The 22806-nt window shown below is 38.3% G+C and overlaps 1 protein-coding gene across 1 annotated transcript in view; it reads left to right on the forward strand.

The window, feature by feature from the left end:
* Positions 1 to 7958: 7958 nt before the first annotated feature.
* GYG1 (glycogenin 1) overlaps positions 7959 to 22806 on the forward strand; it is a 28799-nt gene continuing 13951 nt past the window's right edge. The window contains exons 1-4 of the mRNA XM_058187597.1: positions 7959 to 8039; positions 17619 to 17754; positions 19953 to 20127; positions 20794 to 20956. Of these exons, the coding sequence (XP_058043580.1) occupies positions 8033 to 8039; positions 17619 to 17754; positions 19953 to 20127; positions 20794 to 20956 (481 nt within the window). The 5' untranslated portion in view covers positions 7959 to 8032. The remainder of the gene's footprint in view (positions 8040 to 17618; positions 17755 to 19952; positions 20128 to 20793; positions 20957 to 22806) is intronic.

Genomic DNA, 22806 nt, shown 5'->3' on the forward strand with positions numbered 1-22806 from the left:
AATATTGATTCACATACAGTCAAGTTTTTTTAAAACAGAATCCTTTTCTGATCCCTAATTATGGTTCCTTTAAAAAGTTCATATTATTAACTACAGTATTAACCTACAAAGATTCCATATACTATATACAAGGATTCTGTATCACAAGCAATCACTTTTACTGTCAGACCTGGAAGCCATATTTTACTTTTACTAACAATTGCTACCAACCTGCCTTCCATTGAGGACCTGTATACTGCATGAATCAAAGAGGGTTGTGAAAATATTTACAGACCCCTCACATCCTGGACACACCAGAACAACTAGACACAAAAACAGTTTTTTCCCGAAGGCCATCACTCTGCTAAACAAATAATTCCCTCAATCCTGTCAAACTATTTACTAAATCTGCACTATTATTAATCTTCTCATCATTCCCATCACCCATCTCCTTCCACTTACGACTGTAACTTTTTTGCTTGTATCCTTACAATATATACTGATATTGTTTCCTGATTGCTTATTTGTAGTGTTGTATCATTAAGTGTTAAATTTGTACCCTATGACTATTATTAAGTGTTGTAAGTGTTGTACCTTGATGAATGTATCTTTTCTTTTATGTACACTGAGAACATATACACCAAGACAAATTCTTTGTGTGTCCAATCACACTTGGCCAATAAAAATTCTATTCTATTCTATTCTATTCTATACTATTCTATTCTATTCTTTTGAGCCTCAAGCCTGTCACAATTTCTACATGGGGATAATGGGAGGGGGGGGTTGTATGGAGTAGGTGATATTAGTAGTCTACATAGCATTCTTTCCAGAAAGTCAAGGCCACTTTGCCCTGCAACTGCAAAGAGTGACTGGAAGTTATTGTCAGATTTGGATGGTGCCTGATTGGGTCATGTGATGGACATGTGGGTACTGGGTAGGGATTTGAACTTTCTTTTGGGTGGAGAAAACCCAGAAGCTCTCAGATTCAGGTTTTCACAGATGTGCCAATACGACATCTCTAATAAATTGTAACTTTGACATCTTAACATATTTTCTCTAGAAAAACATGATAAAGGCAAATTATAGGATGCTTACATGTGAGAAAAAGATGCTGAGGCCATACTATAAAATTCCATGAATTAGGCCATGAACACATAATAGAGTAGGAAGCATCCTTCATTTACCGTTTTTGGAGATATTTGTATAAATGATAGAGAATCCTATATAAAAATGGTGACAAACTGAATCTTTGAAAGGACTGCTGTCTGATAAAAGAAACAATTTTAATTCCTTACGGGAGGAAAAGAAAAGGGAATATGAATGTTCATAATAATGTAATAAGTGTTTAAAGTGATAGAGCCAAGGTAAAGGTAAAGGTTCCCCTCGCACATATGTGCTAGTCGTTGCCGACTCTAGGGGGTGGTGCTCATCTCTGTTTCAAAGCTGAAGAGCCAGTGCTCTCCGAAGACGTCTCCGTGGTCATGTGGCCGGCATGACTCAAGCCAAAGGCGCACGGAATGCTGTTACCTTCCCACCAAAGATGGTCCCTATTTTTTCTACTTGCATTTTTACGTGCTTTCGAAACTGCTAAGTTGGCAGAAGCTGGGACAAGTAATGGGAGCTCACCCCGTTACACGGCAGCACTAGGGATTCGAACCGCCGAGCTGCCGACCTTTCGATTGACAAGCTCAACGTCCTAGCCCCTGAGCCACCTCGTCTCTGATAGAGCCAAAGTACAAGGTATTTATGGAGCCTGATTGGGAGAAGCTACGAAATATAACATGCTACTCAGTTGCTTTCTACACTATCCAAATCAAGACAGAAATGGCACATTAGAAAAATCCAATATAAGTCCTCCATTGTTTCAGAACAGAAACTTATTTTTCTTATCTTCTAGGCATGCACTTCCCCATACACCGTAGTTACTTTTAGATCATACACTCAGAACACTGGAAAGGTTTCTGTCTGCCAGTATAAAAGCAGGTTGTATAACTGGCTTTAATTTACACACTTCTATGCCAAGTTATCGTGGTGACAACAAAGATTCCTCTGCTTTCGAGTCATCCACTATGATTAACAGCTGTAGTTACACAAGTCTGGAGTTCAGTATAGAATTGGCTCCTGAAAAGAAATCTTTGAAAGCCTAGGTAAGCTGGCCAAAGAAGATAAACAGAAAAAAAAAAATTGGGGATCAACCCATATTTCTGTAGAGAATCAAGAGAGCCATTTTGGCTGGACCATATTTACTGTAGCCCAGGAGAACAAAATGCCCTTTCTTTTTTATGCACCGTTCAGGATATCTGCCTATATTTAAAATCAATGCCCAAGTTAAATGAAACTAAGACACTATTAGGAAAAAAAGTGTTTTAGAACAAGCAGAGCCATAACATTCCTTCTCAAATTTAAATTGAGTGCAGAATAAATGTCTTCCTTATCAAAATAGAAGATGTCTAGCTCCTGTGGGCAAAGAATTTCATAGCTACATGTGGTGACTAAAAAGGCCTTTCTCTCCCTAGATATACCCCCACCACAGTTCAGACCTAGAAAAGGGCCTCTATACGCATGTGGAGAGAGAAGGCAAGCTGGTATGGAAAGAGAAACAGAACTCTTTTTGTAACTACATCATATCTCCAACTTCAGGATGAAATGAAACACAGTCTCTTTTGAAAACATCCCCTCCCCCTTAATGTACAAAAAAAAGTTCCTGATGAAATTGCTTCCCACACAGTACCTGAGCTCTTCCAGTACAACACCCATTCCATTAAGCTCATCTATTATTCTTAATGGCATTAAATATATTCTTAAATTCCAATTCTGGGTGTGTCACACTATCAAAGTTCCCTCCACTGCATAAAATCAATGATCCATTATTCTGAAGTAGGGTTAATGTTGGTGTGGTTGGTTAGGACCGGATAGGAATTAAAGACCCAACTCTTTGTATCCAATAGGTAAGAATTATGCTGCGTTTCTAAAGCAATAACTACTCCTACACACACACACAGACACACAGACACCTAACATCAATATAGCAATATAAAGAAAGCATTTACTGTTTCTGCTCCCCTTTCCCAATGCCCACTCCTCCTCACGAATAGAACATTATATTTATATATCTTCCAACTCTGTTGTTATTATTATTGTTATATTTATATATAGGTTATATATTTATATTTTATATATATAAGGTTGACTCAGCCTTCCATCTTTTATAAGGTAGGTAAAATGAGGACCCAGATTGTTGGGGGCAATAAGTTGACTTTGTATATAAATATACAAATAGGATGAAGACTATTGCTAACATAGTGTAAGCCGTCCTGAGTCTTCAGAGAAGGGCGGGATATAAATGCAAATAAAAAAAAAATACATACAGGAAGTAGGGAACAGTTCTTCATAGATTTTAAGTAATCCAGCAAAGATATAGAGAAGCATAAAAAAAAACTAAACAGAAATTCAACCATGTTCAGAACCCTTTGTGTCTTTTTAAAAAGCATATTCAAACCAAAAATCTTTAATTTGCACAACATTAATTTTTATTTCTCTAGCTCTTAAAAAGCTCAGTGATATAATCTGGATATGAAATATCACACATATATAAAAATGGAGAGCCAATTTGATATAGTGGTTAAGACATCAGGCTAGAAACCAGGAGAACTGTGAGTTCTAGTCCTGCCTTACCCATGAAAGCCAGCTAACAACCTTGGATCAGTTTCCCTCAGCCCATCCCACCTCACAGGGTTGTTGTTGAGGGGAAAAACAAGAGAAGGAGAGAGCATTATATATGTTTACTGCCTTTATTTTATAATTTAATTAATTTATTATTTATAAAATAATAAAGCAGGATAAAATTTTAATAAAGTTGTTTCCTGCAGAACAGCAAAAGTCCCCTCATTGATTCAGACTGTCATCATTTATATTTAGCCTTTTCTATCATTTAAACAAATAACTCAGAATAGGGCAAATGAAAAGATGCTATTTATAAATAATAAATAAATAAATACCTAGTTGTCATCTAGCTTCTAAGTAGATGAAACTCAAAGACAAATCATCTAATGACCTTTATGCTTCAGCCTGCATGTTCTTGCACTATACATTCTTATGCAATACATTCAAGCACTGTTATGCCTACCTTAACATAATGTAGTATACTGATAGTAATGTAGTATTAGGTCAGTGAATGGCTTCAGACCAGTCAGTATCTTTCAGTCAAACCTACACCATTGTGTGGATGATGTGAGGATAAAATGAACTCAATGAAAGAAGGGATATGAATAAATTATATCAATACATTATACTGCATAAGTCATGTTCATTCAGCTACTTCTATGGCTGATCTTGAAAACCTAAACCGAGTCAGACCAAGTTAGCACTTGGATTACTACTAGAAATCTCAGAATTGTAAGCTAAACAAGGAAGTCAAAAAAAGTACAGGTAGTCCTTGACTTACGATCATAATTGAGCCCAAAATTTCTGTTGTTAAGTGAGATATTTGTTAAGTGAGTTTTGCCCCATTTTACGATATTCCTTGCCACAATTGTTAAGTGTATCACTTCAATTGATAAGTTAGTAACCCGGTTGTTAAGAGCATCTTGCTTCCCCATTGACTTTGCTTGTCAGTAGATTGAAAAAGGGGATCACGTGACCTTGGGACGTATGAACCATTTGCCAAGTGTCTGAATTTTGATCACATGATTATGGGGATGCTTTAAAGGTCATAAGTGTGAAAAATGATCATGTCACTTTTTCACTGTTGTAACTTTAAATGGTCACAAAGTGAACTGTTGTAAGTTGAGGGCTACCTGTGTTCTAGAAGACAACAGCATGTTATTTTGTATTCTTACCAAGAAAATTATATGGACATTTTTTATTTATTTATTTATTTATTTTATTTGATTTTTATACCGCCCTTCTCCCGAAGGACTCAGGGCGGTGTACAGGCAGAAGTAAAAAAGACAATACAATGTACAATTTAAAATGTAAATTAAAAAACTTATTATAATTAGCCCGAAACTTTAAAATATATAAAAAACTAAAATCCCATTTAAAATTGATATTAAAAATTTAAGAAAATTTAAAAGACCAATAAAATTCAAGCCAGCCCCGCGCGAATGAAAAGATGTGTCTTCAGTTCGCGGCGGAAGGTCTGAAGGTCAGGTATTTGGCGTAAACCCGGGGGAAGCTCGTTCCAGAGTGTGGGAGCCCCCACAGAGAAGGACCTTCCCCTGGGGGCCGCCAGCCGGCATTGCTTGGCGGACGGCACCCTGAGAAGTCCCTCCTCTCTGTGAGAGCGTACGGGTCGGTGGGAGGCATGAGGTAACAGCAGGCGGTCCCGTAAGTACCCAGGCCCTAAGCCATGGAACATATCCTGGAGTTGAGCTTGACTCCAAGAAGTCTTTACACCATTACAAACTGTAGTACCAGGGACTAAACATGAACAGTTTATCCAAGGCTGGAAGGGGTATACAGCCCAACCTGAATTGCAACCCCATTACTAAGAAGAAAAACAGGTAAACTTTAAGCATGACTAAACAGGCTTATGTTTTTTCATTGTTTTCTGATAATCTGAAGTGAGGTCCTTTTGATCAGAACATGTCTGTGCAATACAGGGTTTTCAATTTATTTTAATTATAGAATCGTGAGGAATGTTGACTTCAAAATATGAGAAATATTTCCTAGATGTTTGATCATAAAAACAAGTAGATCCATGGCAATATAAAGGCAAGTCTTTAGTTGTTTATATATGATTGTGTGTCAGGCAAGGTCAACTCTTAGCAACTGGTAGTCCTTGACTTACAACCACAAATGAAGCCAAAATTTCAATTGCCAAGCAAGACAGTTAAGTTTTTGCCCCATTTTACAACCTTTCTTGTCACAGTTGTTAAGTGCATCACTGTAGTTAAGTTAGTACCATGGTTGTTAAGTGAATCTGGCTTTCCCATTGACTTTGCTTGTAAGGTCACAAAAGGTGATCACATGACCCTGGGACACTGCAATCATCACAATACATGCCAGTTGCCAAGCATCCAAATTTTGATCAAATGACCAAGAGGATGCTGCAACATGCATGTAAAAAACAGTAATGTCACTTTTTTCAGTGCTGTTGTAACTTTGAATGGTCATTAAATGAATGGCTGTAAGTCAAGAACTAGCTGCAGATTTTTTTCCCATTATGATCTCTTCTCCAGCCTGATCCTTCAGCTCTTTCAACAGTATACTATCACTATCCCTCTGTGAGAGGGTGAGCAGTTTTAAATTTTGATACATAAATAGTTATAATTGTGTCCATCCACCTTGCTGTTACTCCACTCTTTCCTTCCACCATTCTCAGCATTACAGCTTTCTTCAGAGAACCGGGCCTTCACATCATATGATGAAAATGTGATAATTTCATTTGTACATTGAACACGAGGTAAATTTGCTCAACACTCTGTTTCCTTGACTATCCATGATATTCTCAGCAGTCTTCTACAGTTATCAAGGTTCAAAAACTTCAATACTCTTTCTATCCTGCTTCTTCAAACTCCAGTGCTCATTATATATAGATATGCTTGTGTGCATGTAACGAAACATTTTGTGCACTGATTATCATAAGGTAGTCCAGCAAAATACCCAACACTTTTCAAGAGAACCTTCTGTTATCACTTGTTTCATTCAGAGCCTCAGCAATCCTATACTGTAATTCCCACCACTCTCAAACAGCACAGCTATCTAGTGTTTTTAAAAATTCAAACTCATCCACTTTGGACTTAATCCACATCACCAGGAGTTGGGTTCACAGATTAAATTATGGCATAGAGTTCACACAACTAAACTCAGACAAACTACTTGGTGGTTGAATACAACATGTAAACCGATGACCATGACCCTTTTCTAGCGTGATTTAGAAAAGATGCATCATGTCTTCTTTAAGCAAATTGCAACAGTAGAGTCCTCCCCAAACAAATATCCTCCATGGCTGTTGGAAAACTCCCAATTTACTTAGTAACTGGGAGTCATGGGAGCTGTAGTCAAACACATCTAGGAGGTCCCAGAATAGAGAAAATTGTGTCAGTCAACAAGAGTTTACAGGAGGACCTGTGGTACTAACAGGCTTGCTTTCACTGGCTGAAGTTTTTCAGAGCAGCTACCCTACCCTGCCGTCTATGGAGATTCTCCGTCATTCATTCAGGTTATGGTTATACCAAAAGCGTTTTTTCAAAAGGCAGCCGGACTGACTTTCTTTGGTTTTTCCTTGAAGACGTTTCACTTCTCATGCAAGAAGCTTCTTCAGCTCAGCCTACACACCGTATGCTCTTTATAGAGCCATTCAACCAGGCAAATTCCTGGAGCGTATCCAATGGTGGGCTTCAAAAAAATTTATTACCGGTTCTGTGGGTGTGACTTGGTGGGTGTGGCGTGGCTTGGTGGGCGTGGTAGGGGAAGGATACTGCAACATCTCCATTCCCACCCCACTCCAGAGGAAGGATACTGTAAAATCTCCATTCCCAGCATACTCTAGTCTAGGGGAAGGTTACTGCAAAATCCCCATTTCCCCCAATCAGCTGGGACTTGGGAGGCAGAGAATAGATGGGGCAGGGCCAGGCAAAATTTTTACTACTCTGAACTACTCAAAATTTCCACTACAGTTCTCCAAAACTGGTCAGAACCTGCTGAAACCCACCTCTGAGCGTATCCCTTCTTCAGGGATTTCGGATCTTTCTATGCCAGCCTAAAATGACCTTATTCTTTTAAAAAAAAAAAAAATGCAGCCTTCGCTTTTCCTTTCCGCTTCAGCTAGCCAGCCACCGTATCTTCTTCCACCAAAGGCTCTCGCTGCACAGCTCCTGCGCCCTTAAAGCCAGACCGAAGCCTTTCGAAGTTACACCGCAGGCAGCACGCCCCTATCCACCCACCCCGCACACCCCGGAGGAGGCATACCCTTTTCGGCTCCTTTTGGAGGCTCCGCCCTTTCCCCTGGGCTCCGCCTGCCCTATATAAAGAGGTGGAGCTCCGGAAAGGGAGCGAGTGTCGGGAAGGGGGTGCTGGTGAGGTGGGTTGCAGGGCTGAGAGCGGCACCATGGCAGGTAAGCCCGAATGACGCTTTTAATTTCTTCTCCCCCCTCCCCGGAAGGAGGCTGGCGGCGCGTCCTTTCCGCGACGGCTCCCTCGTCAGTTGCGGAGAGCGAGCGGGTCCTACATCCGCCCGACTTGCCTCTCCGGGGTTTGTTTCTCGCCCAGCCGCCGCTATCTTCTAATCTATCTTCTAATCTAGCTCCCAAGTGACTGACAAGCCGGAGCAGTTGCGGCACTTCCTCGTTCCCGGCGGCTGCTGGTCCGGCGAAGGAAAGGAAAGGAAAGCGGCGCTCGCTTGGGCCAGGCGGCCGGCGGGAGCGTTCGTCCTCGGGAGACCTCGGGCTGCCCTGTTTTACGCATGGCGGCTCCTATTTTTAGGCTGGCGCGTGAGCCCTGTCCGTCCGTCCTCCCCTCCCAGGGAGTAGAGTGCAGGGAGTGCAAGTCAGCGTACGCTCTCGCTCTCTTTTGGGGGTCTTCGGAGCAAGGTCTGGGCACGTGCGGGTGATGGGCACCGGTGGCCAAATGGGAAATAAAACTCTTGTAATTTGTGCATGGCTGCGCGCATAATGCGTGTATCTTCTCCTCTTAAAGCGGCAGCCTTGTTTGTGCGGTATCCGTACGGTACGGATGTTTGTACGGGCGAATCCGTAAGAGAACAGATAGACCTTTCTGTGGGGTTGGTTGATGATGTGTCAGCTTTTCTCTCTCTTATCTTTGGGCTGATAATATCTATCGTAACTATCTACCTACCTAATTGGATAGAAGAGACACCATGTAGCCGAGATTTGAAACGTATAGATCTGCTCTATGATAGAATTTGTCACTTAGTGGTTAGTCCTTATCTAGGGCTGCAGATACTGCAACCACTGTTTGTAGCCTCATAGGCTAGTGGTCCTGGGGACCAATGCTGGATGCTCCACCATGGCCAGAGTGTCTCCTTAATGCCATTGGGTCCTTTGTCATTTTCATAATTTTCCCCTTAATTATAAAGCAAAATGAAGTGTTGCGAGCAGAGCTCTGGACTATAAATCGGCTGCATACACTTTTTCAAGAAGTAAGTTTGGTGGCTATCCACCCGCTCCCCAAAAATGGCAATGGTAAGTAGAAGTAATAAGGAACATTCTGTCAATTCCATGGGGACATAACCCGAATATTAATTTTTAAATTTGACATTTTAACTGTTTAACACAATCACTATCTCAATCTAGTACAATACCAATTTGAGGAAGCCTGAATATGTTTTCAAAATGTGAAGAATTGTTATGGTCAAAACATGTGGGGAACCTCACCACAGAACTATGGTGAATTCTTAATAATACACATTTAAGCCTGTGGCTTGTTCACTTTCAAGTTGATGCACAAATGGGTTGCTGAGGAGCCCAAAGAATTGAATGGGAAGTAGGAATCTACTGTTTTAAATTAACTATTCAGTCAAAAGAACTTTCTTCCAACCACAATGCCAGCTACACAGGTTATGTAGATGATAACATATTCCCAAAGGAATAGTTACTGTGGGTACTGCGGTTTCTTTCCATCAAATGTGAGCCTTTCTTTTTCTTGTGATCTGCAAAAGTTTAGCCTTTACTGGCTCTACTGTCTTGAAAACAATTCAAAACCTTGGATAGGTATGCCTGTAATATCTCACATAGTGTGCTAAATATTTATATGTACCTTTGTTCTGCCACAGGTAGCTCTACCTTGAGATTTTAGCCTATGGACTAGTGCAAGCTGTTAAGATTCTTACTTATCTAATCACTATCATAAAGTATTCACTAAGTGAAGGCCTAGGCATTTTTTGTTTTACTTTATTTGCATGAATAAGGCCTTGCCTTCTGCATTCATCCATTCTTAATATCAACCCTAACATCCCCTGGCAATAAACCAATTCAACAATGGAATGTTTCTATGCATAAATTATATGACTTGGTTTCAGGCATGTGTGCTGTCTTGTGCTGAGTCAGGATATACTCTAGATGATCTTGTGTGCTTTGGGAAACAGGCTTTGTAAAAAAAATTGCAATGGTCTTTTCATTATTGCTGCCCAATCCATTTAACTCCAGGTGTCAGGGATTAAACATTTGTTCATTTTCTAAATTGAAGCATAATTTTAAGGGTGCTTTATTTTAAAAATTACCTTGAGCTTCTAATGACTTCATGGACATGTCCATGTAGTTTTCCTACTACAGTAAGCTTGACATTGCTTTGTCACAGGTTGTGTTTTGATACCCTGGTTCAACCTAGAGGCATAAAATTACCCAGTGGTCTTCCATCCAAATACTAATCAAGTCTGACCCTGCTTTCCAGGCAAGGTCAGCCAAGCTCTGCCACCTGCTGAAAAAAGGGTGTCTTGAGATATTGTGCATGGCTATTGTACAATATAGCCTAACCCTTCTGGACGTTAGTGTGATGGAAGGTGCAACTAGAAAAGGAATTGGGGAGGGGAGAGGGATCTCAGCAGGAGCACTGCAGTTTCCCAAGGAGGAGGTAGGATATTCCAATGAGAAGCCCAAAATAAGAGTCTGAGCAGTCCAGGAGGTTTGGGGAGGAAAAAAGCCAGACCCTAGAATCTCTTAGGATATGTCTATTATTGTAAGTCGATTGTAGCTTTAGCTTGGTGTGATGCTTTCTATTAGATGTGAGCATGGTGTGATGCTTTCTATTAGATGTGCACTGGCTACCTGTGGTCTTCCGGGTGCGCTTCAAGGTTTTGGTTACCACCTTCAAAGCGCTCCATGGCTTAGGGCCCGGGTACTTACGGGACCGCCTGCTGTTTCCACATGCCTCCCACCGACCCGTACGCTCTCACAGAGAGGGTCTTCTCAGGGTGCCGTCCGCCAAGCAATGACCTTCCCCGGTTTGCGCCAAATATCTGACCTTCGGACCTTTCGTGAATTAAAATCTTATTTATTCATCCAAGCGGGACTGGACTGATTTTTTAGATTTTTTAAATTTCTAAATTTTAAATTTTAAATTTTTAAATTTTCTGTAATTTTATATGGGGTATTTTAGGTTGGTCAATTTGACGGTTTTAATTCGGCCACTATTGAATAGGTATTTTAAATTGATTTTTAACTTTGTATACTTACTGCTTTTTATCTTGGCTGTACACCGCCCTGAGTCCTTCGGGAGAAGGGCGGTATAAAAGTTTAATTAATAAAATAAATAAATAAAATAAATAAAGTATTGGACTAGCTTGGATTTCACTGTGTCATCTTTGGGCTTGGGCCTAACAGCTAGTGGTGAAAGGCACAAGTGACTGTAATGGTCAATGTTAAGATAGCCTTGACTTTAAACTAAATTATGTGTTCTCTTGATTTTTCGAAATCTGTGTGGAATTATAACCATAAATGGAAATTGAACTTAAAACCTGTTATTGTGGTGTTACAATAGAGTACTCAACACTTGAGTAATATTCTTAGGTTTATATTGATAAGTTTGCCTTAACCCACTCATATCACATCTTCTCAAAGAAGAAACTGATGACCTTTGGGGTAAAAAAAAATATTCCATAGGAATAAAGCAGCTTTAGAAACATTAAGTTGGGGAAATATTTTGAATTGTGTGTACGGTAATTATGTACACAATAATCCTCAATATTAAATGGTCTGATAGTTTAGTGTGTGTGTGTGTGTGTGTGTGTTTTCTGAGGTTTTCGCAGGTGTTTGTATGTAGGTCTTTGGTTATTCGGGTTTTCTCCCGCGTAAAATTGGAAGTGTCTTGGCGACGTTTCGACGAAGTCTCATTCGTCATCTTCAGGCTTCAGCTTCGTGCTTCTGGGAGCAATGTGTGATTGCAGCTGTTTCTTCCAACATGCAGTAGACTGACACCCACTATGAAGATGTAGCACGACCACAAACACGAAGCCAAACAACAGCAATGCAGCTCACGAGCTCAAATCCCCTGCAACTCAGACTAATCTGAGCACAACCAAGCCCCCACCCAAACAGGACACACCCCCAGCCAATCAGAGCACAAAAAAACCCCCATCCAATCAGATCACAGCCAAGCTCCCACCCAATCAGTTCAAACCTCCACTAGCAGTTAAAAAGGAAGAAACAGCTGCAATCACACATTGCTCCCAGAAGCACGAAGCTGAAGTCTGAAGATGACGAATGAGACTTCGTCAAAATTATATGACTTGGTTTCAGGCATGTGTGCTGTCTTGTGCTGAGTCAGGATATACTCTAGATGATCTTGTGTGCTTTGGGAAACAGGCTTTGTAAAAAAAATTGCAATGGTCTTTTCATTATTGCTGCCCAATCCATTTAACTCCAGGTGTCAGGGATTAAACATTTGTTCATTTTCTAAATTGAAGCATAATTTTAAGGGTGCTTTATTTTAAAAATTACCTTGAGCTTCTAATGACTTCATGGACATGTCCATGTAGTTTTCCTACTACAGTAAGCTTGACATTGCTTTGTCACAGGTTGTGTTTTGATACCCTGGTTCAACCTAGAGGCATAAAATTACCCAGTGGTCTTCCATCCAAATACTAATCAAGTCTGACCCTGCTTTCCAGGCAAGGTCAGCCAAGCTCTGCCACCTGCTGAAAAAAGGGTGTCTTGAGATATTGTGCATGGCTATTGTACAATATAGCCTAACCCCTCTGGACGTTAGTGTGATGGAAGGTGCAACTAGAAAAGGAATTGGGGAGGGGAGAGGGATCTCAGCAGGAGCACTGCAGTTTCCCAAGGAGGAGGTAGGATATTCCAATGAGAAGCCCAAAATAAGAGTCTGAGCAGTCCAGGAGGTTTGGGGAGGAAAAAAGCCAGACCCTAGAATCTCTTAGGATATGTCTATTATTGTAAGTCGATTGTAGCTTTAGCTTGGTGTGATGCTTTCTATTAGATGTGAGCAAATAAAGTATTGGACTAGCTTGGATTTCACTGTGTCATCTTTGGGCTTGGGCCTAACAGCTAGTGGTGAAAGGCACAAGTGACTGTAATGGTCAATGTTAAGATAGCCTTGACTTTAAACTAAATTATGTGTTCTCTTGATTTTTCGAAATCTGTGTGGAATTATAACCATAAATGGAAATTGAACTTAAAACCTGTTATTGTGGTGTTACAATAGAGTACTCAACACTTGAGTAATATTCTTAGGTTTATATTGATAAGTTTGCCTTAACCCACTCATATCACATCTTCTCAAAGAAGAAACTGATGACCTTTGGGGTAAAAAAAATATTCCATAGGAATAAAGCAGCTTTAGAAACATTAAGTTGGGGAAATATTTTGAATTGTGTGTACGGTAATTATGTACACAATAATCCTCAATATTAAATGATCTGATAGTTTAGTGTGTGTGTGTGTGTGTGTGTGTTTTCTGAGGTTTTCGCAGGTGTTTGTATGTAGGTCTTTGGTTATTCGGGTTTTCTCCCGCGTAAAATTGGAAGTGTCTTGGCGACGTTTCGACGAAGTCTCATTCGTGATCTTCAGGCTTCAGCTTCGTGCTTCTGGGAGCAATGTGTGATTGCAGCTGTTTCTTCCAACATGCAGTAGACTGACACCCACTATGAAGATGTAGCACGACCACAAACACGAAGCCAAACAACAGCAATGCAGCTCACGAGCTCAAATCCCCTGCAACTCAGACTAATCTGAGCACAACCAAGCCCCCACCCAAACAGGACACACACCCAGCCAATCAGAGCACAAAAAAAACTCCATCCAATCAGATCACAGCCAAGCTCCCACCCAATCAGTTCAAACCTCCACTAGCAGTTAAAAAGGAAGAAACAGCTGCAATCACACATTGCTCCCAGAAGCACGAAGCTGAAGTCTGAAGATGACGAATGAGACTTCGTCAAAACGTCGCCAAGACACTTCCAATTTTACGCGGGAGAAAACCCGAATAACCAAAGACATATATATATATATATTCATTCAGAAATATAAGAGCTTGCTAGATGCTAGATTATATCAGATTTTCTCACTATTTCCTGTTGTGAACTTGTGTATGCTGATAAACCCATAGAAGCAATTGAACACCTAATTTATGCCAGCAAATTTCATAAAATGTGCATTTTGTTAAATTTTCTTTAAAAATATATTAGTGTTCTGAGCTGTATTGCATTGTTGTATTAGTTTGTTCTTTAAACATAATCATATATAATCCATGCTCATCCTGTAGAGTAAAAACTGATTTAGCTAAAACATGGTATATTAGTATAACAACCATCTTTATACAACATCTTATGTTTATAAAATTGTCGTTGATATTAATAAAAACCAATATTTACTATATGGTAACGTTAGATTGTTTCTGGAGTCTTTGCGTTTGTTCTTGTTTTTATATTGGTCCTTGACCAAAATAAAAGATTGATTGATTCTACAAAATCATGTTATAAACTTTTATACAATTGCATGAGGTTTTGAGCAGCATTGACCTTGAATAATTAAAACAAAACCCATTGAACACTAAACATTACCGATTTGGAATTAATATTCAGTTTACCTTTCTTTAGTAAGGAGCAAATAACATGTATTTATTTGAGTTTTATCTCACCTTTCTTAATTTATAAATATCACAAGGCAGCAAACATATATAATATTTTTTCCTCCTATTTTCCCCACAACAACATTTTGAGGTAGATTGCACTAAGAGAGAGTGATTGGCCCAAAGTCACACAGCCACTTTTCATGCCTAAGGTAAGAGTAGAACTCAGAGCTTCCTGGTTTCTAGGCCAACACCTTAACCATCATACCAGACTGGCTATTCCTTCCTTCCTAAATGATAATTACAGGCTACAAGTGCCAGTTTATCACACTTTAACTTTCAGCAGTTAGAAAGAACATTAGCTAGAACATTGTCTAGACTTTAATTTAAACACAAATTCTAGCTAGGTTTTCCGATTGAAAGGACAAGACTTTTGTATGCAACTAATGATAACATTGAATCAGCTGGTTTGAGCCTCTCATCTATATTTCAGTTGCTACCTGCTGATAGAGCAAAAATATATCCAGGTTACAATTGCTCTAAATAATAATTTTCAGATGTAATATGACTTGCTTAGCAGATAGATGACTAAGGTCTGTAAGGCTTTGTTTCAAAACGGATTAGCTGTTCACAATATTCAAAAATGTTCAAAAAGATGCTACAGAGCATTTGCGCACCAGAACAACTAGACCCAAGAACAGTTTTTTCCCGGAAGGCCATCACTCTGCTAAACAAATAATTCCTTCAACACTGCAAACTATTTACTAAATCTACACTACTATTAATCTTCTCATCGTTTTCATCACCAATCTCTTTCCACTTATGACTGTATGACTGTAACTTTTTGTTGCTATCATTAAGGGTTAAATTGCAACCTATGACCATCATTTGTGTTGTAAATGTTGTACCTTTGATGTATTTTTTTCTTTTTTTTCTTTTTCTTTTATGTATACTGAGAGCATATGCACCAAAAGAAATTCCTTTTGTGTCCAATCACACTTGGCCAATAAAATTCTATTCTATTATAATAAGGATGTATTTCTGAGACATGTAAAAAGTCTTTTTTGCCTTACCACCATTGCATCATCTTCAATTATTTTCTTTTCAGCCAACAGAGCAATTGATTATGTAAGCTTACAATGGGGAAAAAAATATGTACACGCCAAACCCATTCCGGGGCACGCAACCACTACAATTGGACAGGCATAGTAGTTGTGTAAATATATTTAAGTAATGATTTTATGCATAAGGAATTAAAATACACTGTTGAGTTCATCAGCCTGCTTATGATAGAAATCTCAGGACACAGACGTGGAGATGATCAAAGAACCAGTTTCAATATTCCATTGCAAAATTGGATACGTATAAACATGTCATTGCCTAAGGAGGGCATAATGTAGACTAAGCTGGTCTGCTCTAACCTGCCTGAAAAATGTTTAGATAATGTATTTCATGGGGAGAAATTAATGAATTTGTAGAAACTGCATGGGTGGGAAGGTCTGAGCTATTTCTACTACAACCCGTTAAGTTGAATCCCGTGCAAAAGTAGGGAACAATGCATTTAATTAGAAATCTATTTGGTATGTATAATTTAAACTTGTGACAGCCAGTGTATCTTGCAAAATTTGAATTGCTAAACACATTTTGTAATAATTTCACTGATACAGAAGTTTCCTATTTCCAGATGATATGGATAGTTTCATCTCCACAGAAGTATAACCCTGCAACAACAACAAAAGGGACATGGTATCCAATAACGTGGACAGCATGTCCCTTTGAATGTTTTCTGTTCAAGATTATATATTTTATTGTTTACTCCTACATTAGTCCATTGTCACAGGTAAAACAGGAAAGAAAATAAAAGTGTTCTTTGTTAGGATTAAATTACTACCAGTGGATGATGTTTGGTCCTATCCTGCAGGAAGAACTTTTCAACATGCACGTTCTAACCCTATTGGTTAGATAATTGTAGGTATCAGTTGTATCAAGATATGCATGAGTATTTATTCATTTTTAAATTATGTATTTAATAAACATATTTTATATAAAACAAGGACTCTGGCCGATTTGCAAAATTAAAAATCCATAGTACCGTACAGTACCCCATCCCACTTCACTCCGCATGGTAGCAATCAAACTAGCCACTTCATTGGCTCTCCACCAAACAGGGTCCGCTGACAGAACCATGTCCTCAAGGCCTTTCAGAAAAGTATCATGGGGGCTTATTATCTTTGAGGTAATAACATTCTATAGAGAAGGCTGTTTTTCTTGGTCACATTAGATGTGCTTCTCTAATAGATGGGACCTACAATACACGAATTAATATCAGTTAAACATTGCAGATGAATGAATGTTCTTTATTATTTTATTTGGTCTAGTCTAGCAGTAATTATCAGTTCCAGCTATATTGCCAAAGCCAAAAGAGGGTGGCAGAATGTCAGGTTACCTTCATCTTCTCTGATCTAGTATGTTCCTAAACTGATCAGCCAAAGACTTCTTGGAAGCCCATAGAAAGGCAATATTTTATTTTGTGATCTCAAAAAATGTTTTATTTATTGTAATATTTATATAGCCACCCATCTTGCAATCAAGTGACTCATGCTGTTTGGATATATAGATACTGTAGTCCTTGACTTATGACTAACAAGCATTCAAAGATGGTCTCAGAAAAAGTAACTTACGACTTGTACACAGATTTATGACTATAGCACCACCCCTGCAATCATGTTATCGCAATTCTAGCACTTGGCAACTAGTTCATGTTTACAACTGGTTGCAGCATGTGATCGCAATTTGCAACCTTTTTTGTCAATGGGGGGACTAGATTCATTTAATGGCTGCATTATTTGCTTAACAGCCATGTGATTCACTTAATGTCCAAGGTGATTTATTTAACTACTGTAAAAATTGTCATAAAATTGTGTCTGATTCAACTTACGACAGCAACCACTTATGGAAATTCCAGTCCCAGTTGTGATTGTAAGTCAAGGACTACTTGTATAAGTACAATAATTCTTTTTAGCCTAAAAAGTAAATTCTATCTTCCTGGAGCTACTGCCAGAATAAAAGGGAGTGATGGGTCCCTAAGAATACACTACGGGCAATGGCTGATCTTTTCCATATTAATGAAATGTGTGTCTCTTTTCCTTAAGACCAGTCTTTTGTGACACTAGCCACAAATGATTCCTATGTAAAAGGAGCACTTGTCCTTGGATCATCGCTACGGAATTACAGAACGACAAGGAAGTTGACAGTATTGATCACTCCCCATGTATCTGATGCAATGAGGTGAGTTGCCTGATGCACTGTGGCCATCCAGCCCCAGTGAAAACGTGCATCCGAAGATCAAGTGGGAAATTAGTTAAAAATAGATGCAGCTGGGCGAACTTTCTCCTCAGATCATAGCTAGGCCATCTTTTGTTAAGATAAATCATATGTAGAAATAATGTGAATAGTTATTTCATAGTTGAAGTAATATTTTCTTTTTCACTTATTAGAACAAGCAGTGTCTTATAGTTCCCATTGAAATTTTATTTGTAAAGTAATAAACCCGAACCTGCCTGGAACTATTATTTTCTTTCTAACCATCCTTAAGTAGAGAATTAATGTGTATATTTACAGCTTTTTTTATTTTGGCTCTTAATTTCTACATTCATTGGAAATTGCCATTGAAGGCCGTTTGCTTTTAGGGTTGTCTAGAGATTTAGGGATATTGTGCTGGAGGAAGAGCAGACAAGTTGATTCTATGCAAACAATCCATATTGAGGTTGCCTTTTAACATCTTCCCTGAACGTAGTTGAAAGATATTTGCTTCATAAGAATGGATGTTGAAAATAATGCAGGACCAAGATTTTAGCAACTGGGGATGTTTATAAAGATGAGACAGTAGACTCCTTGCTCTTAGTGTAAACAAGAAAGACAAGTCTATTTATGGACAACTAAGTTAGTGTTCCTGTGTTAGCAGATTTAATTTGTCATAGTTATTTCCTAATTTAAGGCTAATTTAACTTGTAGCCTGAATTCTAAATGTCTTGCTAAGGATATGAGAAACTTCACCACATTTTCAAGTTTGCTCAAATATTTGCATAGCGAGACTTGTGGCTTCCTGTGCTAAATCTTTAGCAGTTGTATCAAATGCTATACAAGATATCTTCTCTTGATGGAAGGCAGAGTGTTTAAATTTGTTTAAAGTTTTACATAAATGGGACTTTTACAAAGAACTTACTCTTCTCTCCCAATCTAAATAAATATCTGTGGTAAAAATACCTTCAATTCTAGGAGAATCTTTAAAGACAAAAATTATGCCAGAATTTTAATAATTAAGCATCTTCAGCATAAGTTTCATGGGCAGTTGGACAAAAGTTGTCTATTAACTAGAAAGGAAACAGCAGTTATCTGTAGGGAAGTGACAGTAAGTCTTCTAGCTCCTTTTTGCACAACTGTGAATTTTCCTAGAATCTAGGGTAAAGCTGGTAGAGAGGAAGTACTTCTGTATTGCCTGTTGCCCAGGACTTCTGCTTTTGTATTGAGTAACAGAGAAGAGAGCAGTAGTATAAAAAAGATCTCTACATCATACTATTACATTGCCAGAGCTTTTTAGAACCCTACATTTTAAGAGGTGATTTAATAATAATTAATAATTCACTATTTTAATAATAATATTATTAATAATAATAATAATAATAATAATAATAATAATATATTATTAATTAAATACTATTATTTTAATAATAATAATTATATTAATAATTATATTAATATTAATAATTAATAATTCACTATTTTAGATTTAAAACTTCGAAAACGCCATTATTCTTGTTTTAGTATAAACTCAGCTAACTAAAAATTTCAAAATAAGATAAATTTTGTTGGTAGAATTTAGAGCTGCCATCACTGTTTCCTGTTCCTGCTCCTGCTCTGTGATTGCATCTCTATTCTGGAACACAGTTTATCTGGATTTTTTTTTCTTTTTTCAGCACACCCCTTTTCTATTTTGCAAATGCTGAATCATTATCAATGATTGGATATTGTTAATAATTTTGAGAATTTTCAAACCTTATCAGTTTTCTCTGGGTATGTTCTGCAACCTTCCACAACCTTGGCTACTGCCCAGAAGTCATTCCATAAATGCTAAAAGCTCCATAATGCTTTAGTTTAAAATAGCCAGTTGAATTATCAAGAGTTGTAGGTCTTTTTGACCCATCTGTTTGTGTAGCTCTGAGAGCCTGTCAGTACTACTAATCCACCACCTTTCAAGTGCATTATCTCAAGTCTGCATTCCTGTACACTTTAAGTTTGAAATATACTACAGGGGATAAACAGTTGCTGTTAGGAGAATCTATTTCAAGCAAATTCCTATAGGCTCTTGCAGAAATATGATATAGGAGTCTGCTTTCTCACAGGTTCTAGGGGTAGTGTAGACAGTTATTGAATGAGCGTTAGTAGCATTGAGTATTGATGTAAACCATGACCATTCCTTCCAATAGGACAGTCTTAGAAAAGGTCTTTGATGAAGTGAAGCTGGTGAATGTTTTGGACAGTGGTGATTCAGCCCATCTTGCACTATTGAAACGGCCTGAACTTGGTGTTACTTTGACAAAACTCCACTGCTGGGAACTAACACAGTATTCAAAGTGTGTGTTTATGGATGCAGACACAATGGTATGTCTTTCTTACTGCTGATAATCTTTTTTAGTTTTGTTTTCAGTTCATGTTAGAAAATAGTAATTTATATGCCACATAGTGAGACAATAAGATGCTTTTGATTTGCACCACTTCAGACGTCACTTGCATACGCAGACCTTCTGCGCATGCGCAGAAGATAAAAAACACATTACTTCCTGGTTAAAACCAGAAAGTAATGACACCCGGTCAGGTGGGCGGAGCTTCACTCCACTATCACTACCGGATCACCGAACCACTGACGGTGATCGTTACCAGATTGCGCGATCCAGTCCGATCCAGGAGCATTTTACCCCTGATCTAATTGCCCTGTTGATAAATAGGTAGTGATTTAAGGAAAAAGTCAGACTGCACCAGAATTCTAGGGTAGTTTTAGATATAGAAATATACCCATTATCTAGAATGCCTAGTCTGTTATCTTTGCCCATACAGACAGGATTTTTTCAAACAACTTTAAAATGGGGAAGGAAAATGGGGCATGGATTTTGAATTGAAATACATTCAATTAACTTTTCTTCCAGAAAAAACTCTTATCAACATTAGTAGATCTAAACAATGTAATAACAATGTATCTTAGAGGAGATTACCATTCCTGTTGCTGGTAAATAATACACTTGTATCTGCAAACCATTTCTTCCCTATTAGGTCTTGTCAAACATTGATGAACTTTTTGAAAGAGAAGAACTTTCTGCGGCCCCAGATCCAGGCTGGCCTGACTGTTTCAATTCAGGAGTTTTTGTTTATAGGCCTTCCATTGAAACATTCAATCAGCTGTTACAACTTGCCACAGAGAAAGGCAGCTTTGATGGTGCGTATCTCATTTTATCTGGGTGATGGGAAAATCTTTTATTTAAAGGCAGGGTATATGTTAAATCAGATTATTCAAAACAAATCTGCAACAAATGTGTAATGCTTGTAGAACAGAGTACTTCTGAAGCTTTCAGTAGATGGGGTTTTATTTCAATGGACCTGAATGTATGAAACATTAATAAGATTTCCTAAAAGTGGAGTGAAACGGAAGTGGGTAATCGATCAATAAATCAGCTGTGTGTATATGATTATAATAAGAACTGCAAATAGATTGTCTTTCGACAGACCTAATGGCATATAGAATAGGGCAGTGTTTCTGCTTCTTCTGGAAAAATAACAGAGCAGTGTTATTTTTCAAGCCACAATAACATGGTTAGATAAATGCATAATGAACCACAACATCCATTTGGCAATGAGATTAATGCACACTGCTACTGATCTTTTTTAAAGGAAGAGCTGATGAGAACATTCCTGGCATCAGAGTTTGAAGAGGCCATTTAAGTCATCAAGACTGGTTCCCGCATCCCTGTAGAAACCCCTTTGCTTCTAGCTACTGCTTGAATACAACCCTGCAAAGGGGAGATTGCAGTTGCATTTCCAAGTAATTAGATCAGTTATTTTGCCGGTTGTCCTGTCACTCAGAAATTTGTTTTCTTGTTAACCTAAGCCCATATAGCTTCAGAATCTGATTTCTGATATCTTAAGCCCATCAATTATATATTCTACACAGAATATATAATTCTGTAGTCCTAAAGTGTTTCCAATTTCAGACAACACTGATTTCATTTCATTCCAAAATGGTTGGAATAGGATTGGAGTCAAACTAGGCCATTTCAGATTGGCATATTTACCATTGAAAGCAAAGGCTTTGAAACTTCCAGGAGTATCATAACACTTGCTGAAATGGTTAAAAGCAACAAAAATAAAAAGTGGGTTTTAAAAAGACAGTTTCTCTCCCCCCTCCCCTTCCCTTGAATTCCAATGAAGATTGGCCTGGCTCACTAGAAAACATTCACTTATGCAACAATACTTTACTTGGTCCTTTGCAGCTACTGCTGCCAAAAAGAAGGGCATGGCCAGCTAGAATCTAGAAGAAAATCATTGCAGATAGAAAGTGAGAATGTACATACATATTTCGGCCTGTTTCTCTATTTGTTTCAATAATCCTCTGCCTGAAGGAGAATGGTTTTTTGGTCTTTTCATCTCTGCAATTAGGTCACAATCTTTTACATACAGAAAGCAAGAGCCTAACTTGAAAAAATAGAATAGAATAGAATAGAATAGAATAGAATAGAATAGAATAGAATAGAATAGAATAGAATAGAATAGAATAGAATAGAATAGAATAGAATAGAATAGAACAGATGATGAACGTATCTTTTCTTTTATGTTCACTGAGAGCATGTGCACCAAGACAAATTCCTTGTGTGTCCAATCACACTTGGCCAATAAAAAATTCTATTCTATTCTATTCTTAGCTTGATTCTCTTTGCAGAAAATTAGGAAACTGTTTCTCTGTTGTAAGCTACTTGTAGTCGCCTGTAGGCGAGAATACTGGCAAACGAATTTAATAAATAAATGCTATTTTTCTAAATAAGAAGTCATAAACATAGTAAAAATTATAATAAGATTTACAATAAAATATGTTAAAATTGAATAAAATCCAGTTTGGTCCGGTGGTTAAGGCACCAGGCTAGAAACCAAGACTCTGAGTTCTGGTCCTGTCTTAGGCATGAAGGCCAGCTGAGTTACTTTGGGCCAAACATTCACTCGCAGCCCAACCATCCCCACAGGGTGGTCTTGTGAGGAAAATAGGAGGGGGATGGAGCATTAGATATGTTAGCCACC

Source organism: Ahaetulla prasina, chromosome 6 (assembly GCF_028640845.1).
Source record: "Ahaetulla prasina isolate Xishuangbanna chromosome 6, ASM2864084v1, whole genome shotgun sequence".
Taxonomy (NCBI): domain Eukaryota; kingdom Metazoa; phylum Chordata; class Lepidosauria; order Squamata; family Colubridae; genus Ahaetulla; species Ahaetulla prasina.